The sequence below is a fragment of the Somniosus microcephalus genome, unplaced genomic scaffold, assembly GCF_052327205.1.
Source record: "Somniosus microcephalus isolate GS21.2 unplaced genomic scaffold, FLI_Smic_1.0 unresolved_chr2, whole genome shotgun sequence".
Classification (NCBI taxonomy): Eukaryota; Metazoa; Chordata; class Chondrichthyes; order Squaliformes; family Somniosidae; genus Somniosus; species Somniosus microcephalus.
The window spans coordinates 71,623,293-71,644,755 of record NW_028225180.1 but is presented as its reverse complement, the minus strand read 5'-3'; the positions used below and the strand labels follow the sequence as shown (position 1 = coordinate 71,644,755).

The window sequence follows — 21,463 nt, the reverse complement described above, 5'->3', positions numbered from 1 at the left end:
TTCATTAAATATATTCAAGAAGGAGTTAGATATATTTCTTAAGGCTAAAGGGATCAAGGGATATGGGGAGAAGGCAGGGACAGGGTACTGAGTTTGGATGATCAGCCATGATCTCATTGAATGGCGGAGCAGGCTCGAGGGGCTGAATGGCCTACTCCTGCTCCTATCTTCTATTTTTCTATGTTTCTATGTTACAAACCAGTACAGTCAGACTAGGGATAACCCTCCCCTGCCTCCCTCACAGAGGCCTGTGCCCACCCTCTCCCCTCCTCACACTGACAGACACTTGAAGCAAAATCCCACATTCCACTCCCCAGTTCTACCGAACCCCAGGTTTCCCCTCCACAGTGATGCCAGACCAAAGCACCCCACTGAGAGTTACGTGGATAGCACGTTTCTGGAGGTGGTCACGTCGCAGCTTACGAGTGTGCAGGCAGAGAGGGAATGGGTGACCTCCAGACAGAAGAGGAGGACCAGGCAGGTAGTGCAGGAGTCCCCGGAGTGCATCGCGCTCTCCAACCAGTATTGTGTTCCGAGTACTGGTGACGGCGATGGTTCCTCTAGGGAGTGCAACCAGTCAAGTCCATGGCACCACGGGTGGCTCAACTGCACAGGGGGGGGGACGAAAAAGAGTGGAAGAGCAATAGTAGAAGGGGAGCAGAGAGACGTTTCCGCGGCCGCAGATGTGACTCCAGGATGGTATGTTGCCTCCCTGGTGCCAGGGTCAAGGATGTCACTGAGCGGCTGCAGGACACTCTGAGGGGGGAGGGTGAACAACCAGAGGTTGTTGTCCATATCCGTACCAACGACACAGGCAGAAAGAGGGATGAGGTCCTGCAGGCAGAGTTTAGGGAGCTAGGAGAGCGATTAGAAAGCAGGACCTCAAAGGTAGTAATCTCCGGATCACTCCCGATGCCACGTGCTAGTGACTACAGGAATAGGAGGATAGAACAGATGAATGCGTGGCTGGAGAGATGGTGCAGGAGGGAGGGCTTTAGATTCCTGAGGCATTGGGACTGTTTCTGGGGAAGGCGGGACCTGTACAAGCCGGACGGGTTACACCTCAACAGAGCCGGGACCAATATTCTCGCGGGGAGGTTTGTTAGTGCTGTTGGGGGGGTTTAAACTAGCTTGGCAGGGGGATGGGCACCAGCATATAGGAGTAGAAAAGAGAAATAAGGTGCATAAAAGAGTGAGTGTGTTGGATAGTACCAGAGAAGGTAGTACTAGAGGCGGTAATAGTACCATATTAGATAGGAGCAGACTAAGAAAGACTACGAAAAATTCAAAAATGGGTTTAGAATGCATGTACGTAAATGCCCAAAATGTGGTGAATAAGGTTGGTGACCTACAAGCACAATTAGCCGTGTGGCAATATCGGAAACGTGGCTTAAAAATGATGAGGACTGGGCACTTAATATTCAAGGGTAAAAAATCACGGGATTGGGGATAATATACTGGCATGGGTGGAAGATTGGCTATCTAACAGAAAACAGAGTTGGGATAAATGGTTCATTCTCGGGTTGGCAATCAGTGACTAGTGGTGTTCCACAAGGGTCAGTGCTGGGACCCCAACTCTTTACAATCTATATTAACGATTTGGAGGAAGGGACCAAGTGCAACGTATCCAAGTTTGCCGACGATACAAAGATGGGAGGGAAAGCAGTGAGTGAGGAGGACATAAAAAACATGCAAAAGGACATAGACAGGCTAAGTGAGTGGGCAGAATTTTGGCAGATGGAATATAATGTTGGAAAGTGTGAGGTTATGCACTTTAGCAGAAAAAATCAAAGAGCAAGTTATTATCTAAATGGAAAGAAACTGCAAAGTGCTACAGTACAAAGGGATCTGGGGGTCCTGGTGCATGAAACACAGAAGGTTAGTATGCAGGTGCAGCAGGTGATCAGGAAGGCCAATGGAATCTTGGCTTTTATTGCAAGGGGGTTGGAGTATAAAAGCAGGGAAGTCTTACTGCAGTTATACAGGGTACTGGTGAGGCCACACCTGGAATACTGCGTACAGTTTTGGTTTCCATATTTAAGAAAGGATATACTTGCTCTCGAGGCAGTTCAGAGGAGGTTCACTCGGTTGATTCCGGAGATGAGGGGGTTGACTTATGAGGAAAGGTTGAGTAGGTTGGGCCTCTACTCATTGGAATTCAGAAGAATGAGAGGCGATCTTATCGAAACATATAAGATTGTGAGGGGGCTTGATCGGGTGGATGTGGGGAGGATGTTTCCACTGATGGGTGAGACTAGAACTAGGGGGCATAATCTTAGAATAAGGGGCTGCCCTTTCAAAACTGAGATGAGGAGAAGCTTCTTCACTCAGAGGGTAGTAAATCTATGGAATTTGCTACCTCAGAGAGCTGTGGAAGCTGTGACATTAAATGAATTTAAAACGGAGATAGACAGTTTCCTAGCAGATAAGGGAATTAGAGGTTACGGGGAGCGGGTAGGGAAGTGGACGTGAGTCTAGGTTCGGATCAGCCATGATCCTATTGAATGGCGGAGCAGGCCCGAGGGGCTGTATGGCCTATTCCTGCTCCTACTTCTTATGCTCTTATGTCCAGGACCCCCAGTTCTACTGAACCTCATGGCCAAAGCCCCACCCCCCCCACCACCCCACCTCACCAAAGCCGAGCATTGCCCATGGTATAGCTGAACCCCACCCTTCGCCTTGGTTCAAAACTCTCTCCGTTCAGGAATCGTGCCGCTTGACTGGAAAATTGCTGCTGTCACTCCATTATATAAGAGTAGAAGAGAGATAACTACAGGCCTATCAGTTTAATGTCAATCGCAGGGAAGCTACTTGAATCTGTCATGAGGGACAGAGTGACTGAGCACCAGAACAAGGGGCAGGAAGTAATGCTTCAGTTGTACAGAGCTCTGGTCAGATCCCATCTGGAGTCACTGCGTCCAGTCCTGGGCTCTGCACCTCAGGAAGGATATACTGGCCTCGGAGAGGGTGCAGTGCAGATTCACCAGAATGATACCGGGGCTAAAAGGGTTAAATTACGAGGACAGGTTGCACAGACTGGGCTTGTATTCCCTCGAGTTTAGAAGGTTGAGGGGTGATCTGATCGAGGATTCGATCGGGTAGATGGAGAGTGAAACTATTTCCTCTGGTGGGGGGAGTCCAGAACAAGGGGCGCAACCTTAAAATTAGAGCCAGGCTGTTCAGGGGCGATGTCAGGAAGCATTTCTTCACACAAAGGGTGGTGGAAATCTGGAACTCTCTCCCTCCGCGTGTGTGTATGTGTCTGCATGTATGTGTGTGTGTGTGTGTGTTTGTGTGCATGTATGTACGGGGTCAATTTTAACTCAGGTGCGGGGAATTGGCGGGTTCCCCGAATTTAGAGTTTCCCACACGAATCTAAATGGGTCTGTGAGATTGATGCAATTTTAACTCAATTGGCCAATTGGTTTCCAACGTGTGGGAAGCCTTGGCAATTGAGTATTTCCAGACAGAAAGTCGCAGAATATGACGTCATCATTGCTGCTGCTTTTAAGGTCCACAGCAAGCCTTGCTTCCTCTGCAGGCTTCCAATCTTTACCATTAAGATGGCACAGGAGCCTGCAGGAGCAACAGCCAGCGGGAGGGCAAGAGCTGCCCCCAAATTTGATGAGGCTTCACTCCAGGCATTGCTGAATGGTGCTAGGGCCCACAGGGAGGTCCTGTTCCCTTCTTCAGGGAAGAAGAGGCCTCCCAGTCAAACCAAGGCTGTGTGGCTACAGGTGGCAGGGGAAGTCAACTCCTTGGGGCTCACACGGCGCACCTGGATGCAGTGCAGGAAAAGATTCCATGACCTTCATCGCACTGGAAAAGTAAGTATGAAGTTTCCATCACCTTCAATCTGATCCCCATTGCCTTTCCTCACCAGCACTCAGCTTTAGCAATCTCTTCCTCCACATCCCACTAGACACTCACATCCATGCACCCTTACCCATTCCCTCTCACTCTATGCTCACATTCGCCTAACTATTCGACCATGCAGCCCTCACACTCCCTCTCACTCTGATGCTTTGAACACAACTGACAACACACAGGGAGGGCCCTTGGTCTTGCAACCTCACTCCATCTTTGTCCCCTTCTAAGTATCTATGCTATGCAATCTCTGCACTCACTCCTTCATTCTCACTCAACCTCCACTTGTCTCCCTCATTGCAGGAAAAGAGAGCTCACAACAGGAGAGAGCGAGCCAGGACAGGAGGAGGGCCACCCTCATTAGCCCAGCTCACCCCCTGGGGGGAAGCCGTCCTGGAGATTGTCGGGGCTGACAGAGATGCGGAAGTTGGGGAAGGACAGACAGGTGCATCCCCGCAAGCTGGTGACAGAATAGTTTTCCATCTCTCTCATTGGCATTGCATGAGTCGCTGATAATGATTGTGAAGCTACATCATATGGACTTATGATCATCTGCAAAACGCAATGTGCATGTAACCTTGGCATCACATCTCTAACTTTTTCCTTGATTCCCCCACAGGACCATCGAGAGCCCCCGTTCCCAGTGTGCAGGAGGAAGAGCCTGAGATGCCAGACTCCTCAGAGGAATCTGCAACCTTTGAGGGCGCAGTGTCAGCAGAAATAAACGCACCCAGCACCAGCGTAGACACTCACACCTCGGTGAGACCTTCGGGACATAGAGTAGAGTTGTCACCTGGTGTATCACAGCTCATAAGTGAGCATCAGCAGATTGTGGAGACAGGGACAGCAGTGGGGAGTCCTCGTCGGAGGGCGCAGGACTCTGCCAGCTCGGCTCAGCTGCATGTCGACCCTCTGCCTCTGGGTCCATCCGTAAGATCAGAGGTGATGGAACTCCATGCACAGATGCAGGAGTCTCTGGCAGGTTTTGTCTCCAGGGTCGCTGCGAGTGTGGAGTGAATGGAGGAGTCCATAGCGAACATTAGCAGAGCCTTTGTGGAGTCAGTGGTGCATGAACGCATTAACACGGAAAGGATGGCTACCTACGTGGAAATGATTGCTGCCTCCCTGGTAAGGCTGGCTACCGTAGAGGAGAGGATGGCTACGGTAGAGGAGAGGAGGGCTACGGTACAGGAGAGGAGGGCTACGGCCATGGAGGAGGTTAGTCGCCAGGGTATGGAAAACATGGTGGGTGTTCAGAATAGAATGACATCTCTTGAGGAGCGATGGGCATCTATTGAACGGAGAAACCAGACCTTCATGGAAGTCCTTCTGAGTAGGACTGCCATTGCAGATACAGGTCCCCATGGTCCCCCTGATGTGCAGCAAGGTGCACTCAAGCCACTTGCAGGCACTGAGGGGGACCTGACCCATGAGAGGGAGGTTGGTGGCAGACCTCAAGGAAGTGGGGGCTCCTCTCCAAGCGCTCACACTTCCATGCCACTGCAGAGCCCTCGGTCAGAGCCCCGCCGGAGTCCACACCCAACTGAGATAGAGGTCCCAACCCCTGCACAGCCGCAGGAGCAGCAGACTGCTGACGAGCCCTCACAGGCTCGCCACCGCAGAGGATGCCCACCAAAGGTGTCGAGACAGGAGCAGCAGGAAAGGGAGCAAGGGGCCTCCACATCTGCTGAAGCCATAGGGGAACCACTACGTAGGAGCACGCGTAAGAGGAAAATAAAGCACAAATAGTCACAAGAGTAATCACTTGGTGAAATGTTGTGTATTTTGTAAAAATGCCATCAGTTGTTTGTTTTGCATAAAAATTCTGATGGCAACTGCTGCAGTTGTGGCGTGTGTCATTTCGCGAATGGGGGCTTTCACATTGAGGGCTTAGGATTACTTGCAGTTGTCAGGATGCTGGTCAAATAGCTCAGAATCCGCAGGGTTTGGCCATTGTCGATGCTCAGGTAAGAAGCTGCGAGGCAAAAGAGTTTGATTTACTAGGCTAAGCAAATCTGGCCAGGATGAGTGCGTTCCTTGCATCCTGGGCAGCAAGGTTCTCGCGTAATGCTGCCGCTGGTTGATGGGCCTCTGCAGGATGCTCATTTTCGCCCCCCTCCTCCTCCTCCTCCTCATCTGAGGAGGATATGTGAGGAGCCACTTGGTCCTCAGGAATCTGCAAGCCACGACGCTGTGCCGTGTTGTGGAGTGCACAGCAAACCACGACGATCCTGGAGACCCTGGCTGCTGAGTACTGTAGGGCTCCACCTGATCTATCCAGGCATCTGAAGCGCATCTTCAGCAAGCCGATGGTTTGCTCGATTATGGATCTGGTGGAAATGTGGCTGGAGTTGTAGCGCTCCTCAGCTTCGTTGGCTGGCCTCCTCAACGGCGTCATTAGCCAAGTCCTCAGGGGATAGCCCTTGTCTCCAAGTAGCCATCCGTGAAGCTGGTCTGGCGGCCTGAATAGCGGAGGCACACTAGACTGGCGCAGTATGAAGGAGTCATGGCAACTGCCAGGGTACATGGCACAAACATGCAAAACCTCCTTCTTGTGGTCACACACCAGCTGAACGTTAAGGGAGTGGAACCCCTTGCGGTTGACAAAAATACACGGATTGCGATGGGGTGCCCTAAGGGCCACATGTGTGCAGTCAATGACGCCCTGCACCCTTGGAGAGTCTGTCAGGCTCGCGCCGTCACATTTGCGCAATCCCTGGTGAAATGGATGTGATTGTGCGCGAGGGCAAAGAGGGCATCGGTTACCTGCGTGATGCAAGTGTGTGCGGCCGACTGGGAGATGCCGCTGATGTCCCCTGGAATGAGCCTGAGGCCAAAAAGTTGAGTGCGGTGGTGACTTTGATGGCCACTGGTAAGGAGTGTCCACCTGGTCCTCTGGGCAGCAGGTCTTGCTGTACCATTGCGCAGATGTCAGTCACTACCTGTCGCGAAAGTCGGAGCCGCCTTTGGCACTGCTGCTCAGTCATGTTGAGGTAGCTGACCCTGTGTCTGTAGACCCTGTTTGGGGGTATCTCCTGCGCCGACGGGCTTCCATGCGCTGGCCCCTTCTGGCCTGTGCTGCCTCAGGTGGGTGAGCAGCAGCCTGTCGCTCCTGCTGCTGCTGCTGTTGCTGGTGCTGCTGTTGTTCCTGGTTCTGCTGCTGCTGCGCCTGGTGCTGGAGGTCCTCTAATGCCAAGAAGGGAAGGAAAAAAAGGCCTCCCATGCTTCTGGTAGATGCCTCAGTTGAGGAAGCACTGAGTGAGGGTGGCGAGAGGGGTTTCCCAGGAGGTCACACTGGAGAAGTGTGTGAGGCTCCAACCTTCCATAGGTGTGGTTAAGCCTGGTAAAAGTTGCCCCAGGCCTGAGACAACAAAGTCCTGCCACCTGCAAATGATGACTGAACAAATCTCCTCTTTAATGGTTGACCTGCAGCTGATAGTCAGCGAGCCAATAGTGCTCATGCCAGGTTTCACAGGCGTGAACCCCGCCAGGCGTGTTTTACGTGGGAAAAGGGATAAACAGGCAAGGGCCTCTTAAAATGGGATTATAAAGGCCAATTAGTGCTGTTTAAGGGCCCTAAAGACCAGTCCTGCCTGTTACAGGCGGGACATAGAAACATAGAAACATAGAAGATAGGAGCAGGAGTAGGCCATTCGGCCCTTCGAGCCCGCTCCGCCATTCAATGAGATCATGGCTGATCATCCAAATTCAGTACCCTGTCCCTGCCTTCTCCCCATATCCCTTGATCCCTTTAGCCTTAAGAAATATATCCAACTCCTTCTTGAATATATTTAATGAACTGGCCTCCACCGCCCTCTGTGGCAGAGAATTCCACAGGTTCACCACTCTCTGGGTGAAGAAATTCCTCCTCATTTCAGTCCTAAATGGCTTACTCCTTATCCAGAACCCCTGGTTCTGGGCTCCCCGGCCATCAGAAACATCCTTCCTGCATCTAGTCTGTCCAGGCCTGACAGAATTTTATAGGTTTCGATGAGACCCCCTCTCAATCTTCTAAACTCCAGTGAGTATAAGCCCAATCAACACAATCGCTCCTCATATGTCATTCCTGCCATCCCAGTTATCAGCCTGCTGAATCTTCGCTGCACTCCTTCCATGGCAAGAACGTCCTTCCTCAGATAAGGCGACCAAAACTGCACACAATACTCAAGGTGCGGTCTCACCAAGGCCCTGTACAACTGCAGCAAGACATCCTTGTTCCTGTACTCGAACCCTCTTGCTACGAAGGGCAACATACCATTTGCCTTCTTAACTGCCTGCTGCACCTGCATGCTTACCTTCAGCGACTGGTGCACAAGAACACCCAGGTCTCTTTGCACTTCCCCTTCTCCCAATCTATTGCCATTCAAAAAATAATCTGCCTTCCTGTTTTTGCCACCAAAGTGGATAACCTCACATTTATCCACATTATAGTGCATTTGCCATGTTTCTGCCCAATCACCCAACCTGTCCAAATCATACTGGAGTTTCACGACATCCTCCTCGCAGCATACCCTCCCACCCAGCTTTGTGTCGTCTGCAAATTTGGAGATATTACATCCAATTCCCTCGTCCAGATCATTGATATATATTGTGAACAGCTGGGGTCCTAGGACCGATCCCTGCGGTACCCCACTAGTCACTGCCTGCCACTCGGAAAACGACCCGTTTATTCCAACTCTTTGCTTTCTGTCCGCCAACCAGTTCTCTATCCAAGTCAATACCTTGCCCCCAATCCCATGTGCCTTAATTTTGCACGCTAATCTCTTATGCGGGACCTTATCGAAAGCCTTCTGAAAGTCCAAATACACCACATCCACTGGTTCTCCCTTATCTATTTTACCAGTTACATCCTCAAAAAATTCCAGTAGATTAGTCATGCATGATTTACCTTTTGTAAATCTATGTTGACTTTGTCCGATCCTGTCACTGCTTTCCAAGTGCTCTGCTATTACATCTTTTATAATGGACTCTAGCATTTTCCCCACTACCGATGTCAGGCTTACCGGTCTATAATTCCCCGCTTTTTCTCTACCACCTTTTTTGAATAGTGGGGTAACATTAGCTACCCTCCAATCCATGGGTACTGTTCCAGAGTCTATCGAGTTCTGGAAGATGACCAGCAATGCATCTACTATTTCTAGGGCCACTTCCTTAAGTACCCTGGGATGTAGATTATCAGGCCCTGGGGATTTTTCGGCCTTCAGTCCCATCAATTTTCCGAACACCATTTCCCTACAAATACTGATTTCTTTCAGTTCCACCCTCTCATCAGACCCTATGTTCCCCGACATCTCTGGGAGGTTATTTGTGTCCTCCTTTGTGAAGACAGAACCAAAATATGTATTTAGTTGGTCTGCCATTTCTTTGTTCCCCATTATAAATTCCCCTGATTCTGACTGCAAGGGACCTACGCTTGACTTCACCAATCTTTTTCTCTTCACATATCTATAAAAGCTTTTACAGTCAGTTTTTATGTTCCCTGCAAGCTTACTCTCATATTCTATTTTCCCTTTCTTAATTAATCTCTTTGTCCTCCTTTGTTGAATCCTAAACTGCTCCCAATCCTCAGGATTATTGCTTTTTCTGGCCAATTTATATGTCCTCTCCTTGGATCTTATGCTATCCCTAATTTCCCTTGTTAGTCACAGTTGAGTCACCTTTTTTGTTTTATTTTTATGCCAAACTGGGATGAACAAATTCTGTAGTTCATCCATTCGGTCTTTGAATGTTTGCCATTGCCTATCCACCGTCAACCCTTTGAGTGACATTCCCCTATCAATCCTACCCAACTCGCTCCTCAGACCATCGTAGTTTCCTTTATTTAAATTGAGGACCCTAGTCTCTGAGTCAACTACTTCATTCTCCATCTTAATGAAGAATTCGATCATATTATGATTGCTCTGACCCAAGGGGCCTCGTACAACAAGATTGCTAATTAATCCTTTCTCGTTACATAATACCCAGTCTAAGATGGCCTGATCTCTGGTTGGTTCCTCGACATATTGGTCCAGGAAACCATCCCGTAAACACTCCAGGAATTCCTCCTCCACAGTATTGTTACTAATTTGGTTAGCCCAATCTATATGTAGATTAAAGTCACCCATGATGACTGCTGTGCCCTTATTGCACGCTTCTTTAATTTCCCTTTTAATGCCATCCCCAACCTCCGCCTTACTGTTTGGAGGTCTATATACCACTCCCACTAACGTTTTCTTCCCCTTAGTATTTCTCAATTCTACCCATACAGATTCCACATCATCAGAGCTAATATCCTTCATTACAATTGTGTTAATCCCTTCTTTAACCAGTAATGCTACCCCACCTCCCTTCCCTTTTTGCCTATCTTTCCTGAATATCGAATATCCCTGGATGTTGAGTTCCCAGCCTTGGCCATCCTTGAGCCACATTTCCGTAATCCCAACCAAATCATATTCGTTTACCTCTATTTGCGCAGCCAATTCATCCACCTTATTACAAATGCTCCTCGCATTAAGACACAAAGCCTTCAGGCTTGTTTTTTTAACGCTCTTAGACCTATTAGAATTATTATTTACTGTGGCCACGTTTGATTTAACCGTTGATTTCTCTGACTGCCACTTTTGTTTTTCTCCTTCCTATCTTTTGCTTTTATCCTTGTTTCCCTTTCCTCTGTCTCCCTGCTCAGGTTCCCAACCCCCTGCCATTTTAGTTTAAACCCTCCCCCAGAGCACTAGCAAACACTCCCCCTAGGACATCAGTTCCAGCCCTGCCCAGGTGCAGACCGTCCGGTTTGAACTGGTCCCACCTCCCCCAGAACCGGTTCCAATGTCCCAGGAATTTGAATCCCTCCCCCTTGCACCATTCCTCTAGCCACGTATTCATCTGAAATATCCTTCTATTTCTACTCTGACTAGCACGTGGCACTGGTAGCAATCCTGAGATTACTACCTTTGAGGTCCTATTTTTAAATTTACCTCCTAACTCCCTATATTCCGCTTTTAGGACCTCATCCCGCTTTTTATCTATATCATTGGTGCCTATATGCACCACGACAACTGGCTGTTCACCCTCCCCTTCCAAGATGTTCTGCAGCCGCTCTGAGACATCCTTGACCCTTGCACCAGGAAGGCAACACACCATCCTGGAGCCTCGTTTGCGGCTGCAGAAACGCCTATCTATTCCCCTTACAATAGAATCCCCTATTACTATAGCTCTCCCACTCTTTTTCCTCCCGTGCTGTGCAGCAGAGCCACCCCTGGTGCCAGGAAGTTGTCTGCTGCTGCTTTCCTCTGATAAGCCATCCCCCCCAACAGCACTCAAAGTGGTGTATCTGTTTGAGAGGGGGATGTCCACAGGGGACCCCTGCACTACCTGCCTGCGCCTAGTACTCTGCCTGTTGGTCACCCATTCCCTTTCTTCCTGTCCAACCTCTACCTGTGGTGTGTCCAACTCCCTAAACGTGCTATTCACGATGTCCCGAGCATCGCGAATGCTCCAGTATGCATCCAATCGCAGCTCCAGTACCACAATGCGGTCTGTCAGTAGCTGCAGCTGGATGCACTTCCTGCACATGTAGTTGTCAGGGACACAGGAAGTGTCCCTGAGTTCCCACATATCGCAGGAGGAGCATACCACGTGGCCGGCTGTCCTGCCATGACTTAACCTTTAATTAATTGAATTTAAATTAAATCAATCAATCCCACTAATTACACTACAGTTAAATGGTTTACCAACAGTCCACGCTACACCACAAAGAGCTTAGAAACTATAAACCACAGTGTTATAGTTTAAAAAAGAGAGAAATACTCACCAACCAATCACTTACCTGCTTCCTGGTGACGTCACACTTTGATTACTTTTTACCTCTCTCCCCCGCTGCTGAATTGGTAAGCCTCGCTGCTCCTTTTATAGTCGCCGCGCTCGCCGCTCCACTCCCAGGTCCAGCCGCTGTGGTCGGGCCTCGCCTCGCTGCTCCTTTTATAGTCGCCGCGCTCGCCGCTCCACTCCCAGGTCCAGCCGCTGTGGTCGGGCCTCGCCTCGCTGCTCCTTTTATAGTCGCCGCGCTCGCTGCTCCACTCCCAGGTCCAGCCGCTGTGGTCGGGCCTTGCCTCGCTGCTCCTTTTATAGTCGCTGCGCTCGCTGCTCCACTCCCAGGTCCAGCCGCTGTGGTCGGGCCTCGCCTCGCTGCTCCTTTTATAGTCGCCGCGCTCGCCGCTCCACTCCCAGGTCCAGCCGCTGTGGTCGGGCCTCGCCTCGCTGCTCCTTTTATAGTCGCCGCGCTCGCTGCTCCACTCCCAGGTCCAGCCGCTGTGGTCGGGCCTCGCCTCGCTGCTCCTTTTATAGTCGCCGCGCTCGCCGCTCCACTCCCAGGTCCAGCCGCTGTGGTCGGGCCTCGCCTCGCTGCTCCTTTTATAGTCGCCGCGCTCGCTGCTCCACTCCCAGGTCCAGCCGCTGTGGTCGGGCCTCGCCTCGCTGCTCCTTTTATAGTCGCTGCGCTCGCTGCTCCACTCCCAGGTCCAGCCGCTGTGGTCAGGCCTCGCCTCGCTGCTCCCTTTATAGTCGCTGCACTCGCTGCTCCACTCCCAGGTCCAGCCGCTGTGGTCGGGCCTCACCTCGCTGCTCCTTTTATAGTCGCCGCACTCGCTGCTCCACTCCCAGGTCCAGCCGCTGTGGTCGGGCCTCGCCTCGCTGCTCCTTCTATAGTCGCTGCGCTCGCTGCTCCACTCCCAGGTCCAGCTGCTGTGGTCGGGCCTCGCCTCGCTGCTCCCTTTATAGTCGCTACGCTCGCTGCTCCACTCCCAGGTCCAGCCGCTGTGGTCGGGCCTCGCCTCGCTGCTCCTTTTATAGTCGCTGTGCTCGCTGCTCCACTCCCAGGTCCAGCCGCTGTGGTCGGGCCTCGCCTTGCTGCTCCTTTTATAGTCGCTGCGCTCGCTGCTCCACTCCCAGGTCCAGCCGCTGTGGTCGGGCCTCGCCTTGCTGCTCCTTTTATAGTCGCTGCGCTCGCTGCTCCACTCCCAGGTCCAGCCGCTGATTCGGGACCATCAGACACGCCTGGGTTAAAATGGCTAGGTGTTGGGAACCAGGCGGGGGGGTCCCGACCCCCAGGTTTTGCGATTTTAACCCCCCACATGCCTCAAAGCCCGCCTGATGGCTGAGTTAAAATTGAGCCCTATGTGTCTGTATGTGTGTGTGCTTGTGTGTGTGTGTGTGCATGTATGTATGTGTCTGTATGTGTGTGTGCGTGTTTGTGTGCATGTATGTATGTGTCTGTATGTGTGTGTGTATACATGTATGTGTGTTTGTGTGTGTGTGTACATGTGTGTGTATACATGTATGTGTCTGTATGTGTGTGGGTGTGTGTGTATACATGTATGTGTGTGGGTCTGTGTGTATACATGTATGTGTGTGGGTGTGTGTGTATACATGTATGTGTCTGTATGTGTGGATTTTTCGATCTATATATTATGCTTTCAGATCAGCCCTAACGCAGAATGGAAAGACTCCCCACTGCCCTTTAGACCAGGGATGCTACAAGGTCTGTGGGGAAGAGGATGAATCTGCCTTCCAGAAAAGGAGCGTTGGCCTTGAAAAAATAAAAATTGCATGCACACCTCTGTTAAAACAAGAGCTCTTCACTCAATGTCCAAGTGTTCCTTTGAAGAAGCACATGGGGCCTACACACGTAGGCACAATTTAAAAATTCATGTCTGACTGTGCGATGTGTAAACTCTCTCATTACGCGGCTGATAGTCGTGCCTTGGGGCAGGGAAAGCTCATTTTTGGACCAGTGGTAATTTAGTAAAAGAGCTGGCGACAGACCTGTGTGACAAAATCACGTCCTCGCTCACTGAGGCTCTCTCACGCGCTGCTGACATTTTCTGACGGGGGCCGTTAACGATTCAGGCCCCCGCTCTGGTCTCACACACACACACACATTATTATTTTTGGATGGCCCCCTCGAGCCATTGAGTCATTAACGAGAAAACGGTCTTTTATGCAGAATTCCTGTCCAATCGGGGGCACCGATCCAGATGGCACAGAACGGTTCAGACAGACAAGAGAGCACGCCATGCTTGGGCACTTGTAGCAGTAGCACTCGACTCCACAACCCGTGGGGTGAATTTAAGACATTGGGGGCACATTCTCCTTTTAATGAATACTCCAGTTTGGATGCTGTCATGAAATCACCAGGATTCAAGTTGTCTGGGGTTGAGGGTGGTGGCGGGGGTGGTGGGGGGCATCCCCACCCCAAAACACAGTCCCTGTCCATCCCAATTGGTGCCCTCATTATCGTCCCTGCCTCCAGGACCCGGCCGCCCCCACTCTCCAAGTGCTCTCAAGCCTCAAACGCCAGACTGCAATCCCTCCTCCACGATGTCCTGCTGCACTGAACCACCAAGGCCCCATCGCCCACTCTTTCTTTCACCTCCACATACCTCATCAGTTCCCTGACAGCCTTTTCCCACATGATTCCCACCTCCAAGCTCTTATCTGGCTGGGCTTTAGAAAAGGGGGATTTAGTGCATCGGTACAGATCAGGAAACTTTACCGAGTCACATGGAGAGAGGTGACACAGGGAGGTCGGGACCTGCCAAGCCAAGAGAATTAGAGACAATACAGAAATAGACACCACATGAGGAAACATTTATAACAGAGGGGGAGAGAAATGGCACGGTGGCATAGTGGTTAGCACTGTTGCCTCACAGCGCCAGGGACCCGGGTTCGAATCCGGCCTCGGGTGACTGTCTGTGTGGAGTTTGCACATTCTCCCCGTGTTTGCGTGGGTTTTCTCCGGGTGCTCCGGTTTCCTCCCACAGTCCAAAGATGTGCGGGTTAGGTTGATTGGCTATGATAAATTGACCCTTAGTGTTAGGGGGATTAAATACGTGGGGATAGGGTGGGATATGTGTTGGTGAAGGGGTTACGGGGATCGGGTGGGATATGTGTCGGTGCAGGCTCGATGGGCCGAAATGGCCTCTATCTGCACTGTGGGGTTTCTGTGATTCTGTGAAAAGGAGAGATGGACAGAGAGTGAGATAGACACACAGAGAGAGATGGACAGAGAGAGGGAGCCAGAGAGAGAGAGAGAGAGAGGCACAGGGAGACAGAGAGAGAGACAGAGAGACAGAGACAGAGACAGAGAGGGAGTCAGAGACAGAGACAGAGAGAGAGAGAGAGAGAGAGAGAGAGAGAGAGACAGAGACAGAGAGCGAGGCAGAGAGAGAGTGAGACAGAGAGAGAGCGAGACAGAGAGAGAGCGAGACAGAGAGAGAGTGAGACAGAGAGAGCGAGACAGAGAGAGAGTGAGACAGAGAGAGCGAGACAGAGAGAGAGTGAGACAGAGAGAGAGAGACAGGCACAGGGAGACAGAGAGAGAGAGAGAGACAGAGAGAGAGTCAGAGAGAGAGAGACAGGCACAGGGAGACAGAGAGAGAGACAGAGAGAGAGAGAGAGAGAGACAGAGAGAGAGAGAGAGAGAGAGAGAGGCAGAGAGAGAGAGTAAGAGAGAGACAGAGAGAGAGGCAGAGAGAGAGAGACAGAGAGAGACAGAGAGAGAGAGAGACAGGCACAGGGAGACAGAGAGAGAAAGACGGAGAGAGACAGACAGAGACTGAGACAGAGAGACAGAGAGAGTCTGAGACAGAGAGACACAGCGACAGAGAGAGAGAGACAGAGAGAGAGACAGAGAGAGAGAGACAGACAGAGACAGAAAGAGAGAGACAGCGAGAGAGACAGAGAGAGATACACAGAGAAAGACAATCAGAGAGAGACAGATAGAGATAGAGAGACAGAGAGAGTGAGGCAGAGAGAGAGAGACACAGAGAGAGAGAGACAGAGATAGAGTGACAGAGAGAGAGAGAAAGACAGACAGAGAGAGAGACAGAGAGAGAGTTGAGATAGAGACAGAGAGAAAGAGAGACAGAGAACAAGTGAGACAGAGACAGAGAGAGAAAGACAGAGAGAGACAGACAGAGAGAGACAGAGAGAGTGAGAGAGAGAAATGCACAGGAATGCAGAGAGAGAGACAGAGAGAGAGAGACAGAGAGACAGACAGAGAGACAGACAGTGTGAGAGAGAGACAGAGAGAGAGAGACAGCGAGAGAGACAGACAGAGACAGAAAGAGAGAGAGAGAGACAGCGAGAGAGACAGAGAGAGATACACAGAGAAAGACAATCAGAGAGAGACAGATAGAGATAGAGACAGAGAGAGTGAGACAGACAGACAGACAGAGTGAGACAGAGAGAGAGAGACACAGAGAGAGACAGAGATAGAGTGAGACAGAGAGAGAGAGAGAGAAAGACAGACAGAGAGAGCGAGAGAGAGACAGAGAGTTGAGACAGAGACAGAGAGAGAAAGACAGAGAGAGACAGACAGACAGAGAGAGAGGGACAGACAGAGAGAGACAGAGAGAGTATATATAAATAATGCGATTGTATATTTATACACTCAGGGATATACCTGTTTATACACTGTATGAATAGAACTGCGTTTATGTGTTCAACCATAAATGTATTATGATGCTTTGGCAACATAAGATGTACCTTATCATGCCAATAAAGCGATTTGAATTTGAATTTGAATTTGAGTGAGAGAGAGACAGGCACAGGAATGCAGAGAGAGACAGAGAGACAGACAGTGTGAGAGAGAGACAGACACAGAGACAGACACAGAGACAGACAGAGAGAGAGAGAGAGATAGAGTGAGACAGAGACAGAGAGAAAGACAGAGAGAGTGACAGACAGAGAGACAGAGAGTGAGACAGACAGAGAGAGAAAGACAGAGAGAGACAGAGAGAGAGACAGAGAGTGAGACAGAGACAGAGAGAGAAAGACAGAGAGAGACAGAGAGAGAGACAGAGAGAGAGACAGGCACAGGAATGCAGAGAGACAGAGAGAGAGAGAGATAGAGAGAGAGAGATAGAGAGAGAGATATGTAACAACATGTCACAACCTGAGGACTGTTTAAAAGTAAGACTGTTTAAAATTAATATTGAACGTACCAAATGAAGTAGAAAGACTGTTTAAAATTAATATTGTTTAAAAGTAATATTGTATATACCCAACAAATGTCAAATCGATTGACACCTACAGAATGTTGGAAAACTGTACCTTTTTGCTATGTAAGCTTTGGCAATATGGTTCTCTGTAAACTTTCATGCCAATAAAGCATTTGAACTGAACTGAACTGAACTGAGAGAGACAGACAGAGAGAGACAGAGAGAGAGAGTGAGACAGAGAGAAACACAGACAGAGAGAGAGAGACACACAGAGCGAGAGAGAGACCGGCACGGGAATGCAGACAGAGAGAGAGAGAGAGAGAGACAGAGACAGAAAGAGACAGATACACAGAGGCGAGAGACAGACAGAGAGAGTGTGAGACAAAGAGAGAGAGAGACAGACAGACAGACAGAGAGAGAGACAGAGAGAGACAAAGAGAGAGAGACAGACAGAGAGAGACGGAGAGAGACAGACAGAGAGAGAGAGTGAGACAGAGAGAGAGACAGAGAGTGAGACAGAGACAGAAAGAGAGAAAGACAGAGAGAGACAGAGAGAGAGTGAGACAGGGAGAGACAGAGAGAGAGAGACAGGCACAGGAATGCAGAGAGACAGAGAGAGAGAGAGACGGACAGAGAGAGGCAGACAGAGAGAGTGAGACAGAGAGAGACACAGACAGAGAGAGAGAGACAGAGAGAGAGACTGGCACAGAAATGCAGAGAGAGAGACAGAGGCAGAGAGAGACAGAGACAGAGAGGGAGAGAGACAGACAGAGAGAGTGTGAGACAAAGAGAGAGAGACAGACAGACAGAGAGAGAGAGAGAGAGACAGAGGCAGAGAGAGACAAAGAGAGAGAGAGCGACAGAGAGAGACAGAGAGAGACAGACAGACAAAGAGAGACAGAGAGACAGAGACAGAGAGAGACAGAGACAAATAGAGGGAGAGAGACAGACAGAGAGAGACAGAAAGTGAGACAGAGAGAGAGAGACAGAGAGAGACCAAGAGAGACAGTTAGAGAGAGACAGAGCGAGAGAGACAGAGAGACAGAGACACACAGAGGGAGCGAGACAGACAGTGAGACAGAGACAGAGAGAGTGAGACAGAGAGAGAGCGAGAGAGAGAGACAGAGAGAGAGAGCGAGAGAGAGAGAGACACAGAGAGAGAGACAGAGTGAGTGAGACAAAAAGAGAGAGACAGACAGAGACACAGAGATAAAAGGAGACAGAGGGAGAGGGGCAGACAGAGAGAGATGCAGACAGAGAGAGAGACACAGAGAGAGAGACACAGAGAGAGAGACAGAGACACAGAGAGAGAGAGAACAAGACAACGACAGAGCAAGCAATACAAAAGGAATTAGATAATAGGAAAGAATGAGATACATTGCCAGAAAAAGACTTCTGAAATGTTTCTCTGAACACTGCCACTGGGGACCAACTAGTGAAAGTTCCAGAGTTTCTTTTCTGCACCGTTAATTAAATTCTTGTAATTTCCTCCCCCAGCACATTGCCAGCAGCAGCATTCTGCTCGCTTTAGTTGCTGCTGTAATCATTTAAGGTTTAAAAATGTCACCGTAAATGAATCATTAATGTGGCTCAGTCTCTCCCAGCTTACCTATCAGCTCCGCAGCACTGATGATTGTGTTCCTGGACGAGTGGAGCTCCATATCGCACTGGAACATCTCATAGTGCTTCATGCAATGAATCACCAGTGCAGCCTTTCAATTATTATTTCCATTCCTTCTGCTGTTAGTTTTGTACTCTGGCAGATTTAGGAGCGATCAGTCCCACCCTGAATGTTATATCGCTTTTGATATCAGCACTGTCCTTCTCTCCCACCCACTAAACAAATTAAAAATAGGACTGCTGAATTACAGGCATAAATCGTGTCCGCATCTAACATGCGCATCTCCCCCTCCCTTCTGGTTTCCATGCGCCTTTGTTTAACTGAGCCATTGTATTCGGTCCCCGCAACAAGCTCTGTTCCCCAGCCACTGACTCCATCCCGCTCTCCGGCCACGGCCTGAGGTTGAACCAGCCTGTTTGACCCTGAGCTGAGCTTCTGACCACATAGCCTCGCCCCCCCACCAAGACCGCCTACTTCTAGCTCCGTAACAACGCCTGTCTCTGCCCCTGCCTCGATCTCATCCATGCTTTTTGTTGCCTCGAGACTCGACTAGTCCAACGTACTCCTGGCCGGCCTCCCCTCTTCCATCCTCTGTGAAACAAAAGCTCACCCAAACCTCTGCTATCCCCATGTCCTAACGCGCACCGAGTCCCGTTCACCCATCACCCCCTGCGCTCGCTGACCTACATTGGGTCCGGCAACGCCTCGATTTTAAAATTCTCTTCCTTGTGGGCAAATCACCTCCATGGCCCTCGCCCCCTCCCTATCTCTGTAACCTCCTCCAGCCCTACAACTCTCCGAGATCTCTGCGCTCCTCCAATTCTGACCTCTTGAGCATCCCCCGATTTTAATTGCTCCACCATTGGCGGTTGTGCCTTCAGCTGCCTGGGCCCTAAGCTCTGGAATTCCCTCCCTAAACCTCTCCGCCTCTCTCCACCTCCTTTAAGACGCTCCTTAAAATCGACCTCTTTGACCAAGCTTTTGGTCACCTGCCCTAATATCTCCTTATGGGGCTCGGTGTGAAGCACCATGGGACATTTTACAACATTGGCGGCGCTGTATAAATGCAATTTGCGTTGTTTCCCTGACTCCATCCCTCTCCCTAACATCTGTCTGAGGCTGAACCACACTGTTCGCAACCTTGGTGTCATATTTGACCTTGAACTGAGCTTCCGACCACATATCCGCAGCATAACTAAGACCGCCTATTTCCACCTCCGTAACATCGCCCGTCTCTGCCCTTGCCTCAGCTCATCCACTGCTGAACCCCTCATCCAGGCCTTTGTTACCTCTAGACTTGACTATTCCAACGCACTCCTGGCCGGCCTCCCACATTCCACCCTACGTAAACTTGAGCTCATCCAAAACTCTGCTGCCCCCGTGTCCTGACTCGCACCAAGTCCCGTTCACCCATCACCCCCTGTGCTCACTGCCCCGTGTCCTAACTCGCACCGAGTCCCATTCACCCATCACCCCCTGTGCTCACTGCCCCGTGTCCTAACTCGCACCGAGTCCCGTTCACCCATCACCCCCTGTGCTCACTGCCCCGTGTCCTAACTCGCACCGAGTCCCGTTCACCCATCACCCCCTGTGCTCACTGCCCCGTGTCCTAACTCGCACCGAGTCCCGTTCACCCATCACCCCCTGTGCTCACTGCCCCGTGTCCTAACTCGCACCGAGTCCCGTTCACCCATCACCCCCTGTGCTCACTGCCCCGTGTCCTAACTCGCACCGAGTCCCATTCACCCATCATCCCCTGTGCTCACTGCCCCGTGTCCTAACTCGCACCGAGTCCCATTCACCCATCACCCCTGTGCTCGCTGACCTACATTGGCTCCCGGTTAAGCAGCGCCTCGATTTCAAAATTCTCATCCTTGTTTTCAAATCCCTCCATGGCCTCGCCCCTCCCTATCTCTGTAACCTCCTCCAGCCCCACAACCCCCCGAGATATCTGCGCTCCTCTAATTCTGCCCTCTTGAGCATCACTGATTATAATTGCTCCACCATTGGTGGTCGTGCCTTCTGTTGCCTGGCCCTAAGCTCTGGAATTCCCTGCCTAAACCTCTCCGCCTCGTTACCTCTCTTTCCTCCTTTAAGACGCTCCTTAAAACCTACCTCTTTGACCAAGCTTTTGGTCACCTGCCTTAATTTATCCTTATGCGGATTGGTGTCAAATTTTTTGTCTTAAAATACTCCTGTGCAGCGCCTTGAGATGTTTTACTACGTTAAAGGCACCATATAAATACAAGTTGTTGTTGTTGATATTATTCTCTCCTCTCTGCCTCCTTTTAAGCTCAAAACCCTTTACAGGGGACTCCAGGCCGCAGAGGACACCGCCAAGTCCCCCCACCACCCCCCCCCCGCCCTAACACTGCCGAGCACCCTCCCCAACCTGTCAAGCCTCTGGGGAGAGGCTAAAGAACAGAGAAGCAATCCTGAGACTAATAGAAACTCGGGCAACTCCCCTTTGTGACACCCGGAGCTGGCCGATTGGGAGGTGTGCGGCCCACGGCTTGAGCAAGGCAAGAGATCTCCGGCCAAATTAGTAACGGAGCACGGTGCGGTTGGGCCGTGCGGTGCCCCGAAGCCTTACCGAGGTAGTGGAGCAGTTTCTGAGCTCGGTTCTGTACGGGCCTCAGGAGGATGAGATCAGGGTTCTCGTCTATAAACTGAGTGTCCACGATGCCGTAGAGAAACTGGTCGTTGCTGAGCACATTCTGCAGGAACGGAATATTTGTCTGGAAAAGAGGAACGAGGAAAGGAGGCCGTTAATTGAGAACTGTGTGCCGTACGCAAGACTTTTAATATATTAATGGTTAGATGATGAATTCGCTGCACGCACGCACACCTCGGTGATACCTCAACTTCTACTCCTTCCCCGCCTCAGCTCATCCGCTGCTGAAACCCTCATCCAAGCCTTTGCTGCCTCCAGACTCGACTATTCCAACGCACTCCAGGCCGGCCTCCCACCTTCCACCCGCCGTGAACTTCAGCTCAT

At 50.7% G+C, this 21,463-nt stretch overlaps 1 protein-coding gene across 1 annotated transcript in view; it reads right to left on the bottom strand.

The window, feature by feature from the left end:
• Positions 1-21,463, bottom strand: part of LOC147092802 (pyruvate carboxylase, mitochondrial-like) — a gene marked incomplete at its 5' end in the record, with an annotated part of 1,160,114 nt that overhangs the window by 443,136 nt on the left and 695,515 nt on the right. Inside the window, one exon of the mRNA XM_085976052.1 lies at positions 21,059-21,203. Coding sequence (XP_085832178.1) covers positions 21,059-21,203 — 145 coding nt within the window. The remainder of the gene's footprint in view (positions 1-21,058; positions 21,204-21,463) is intronic.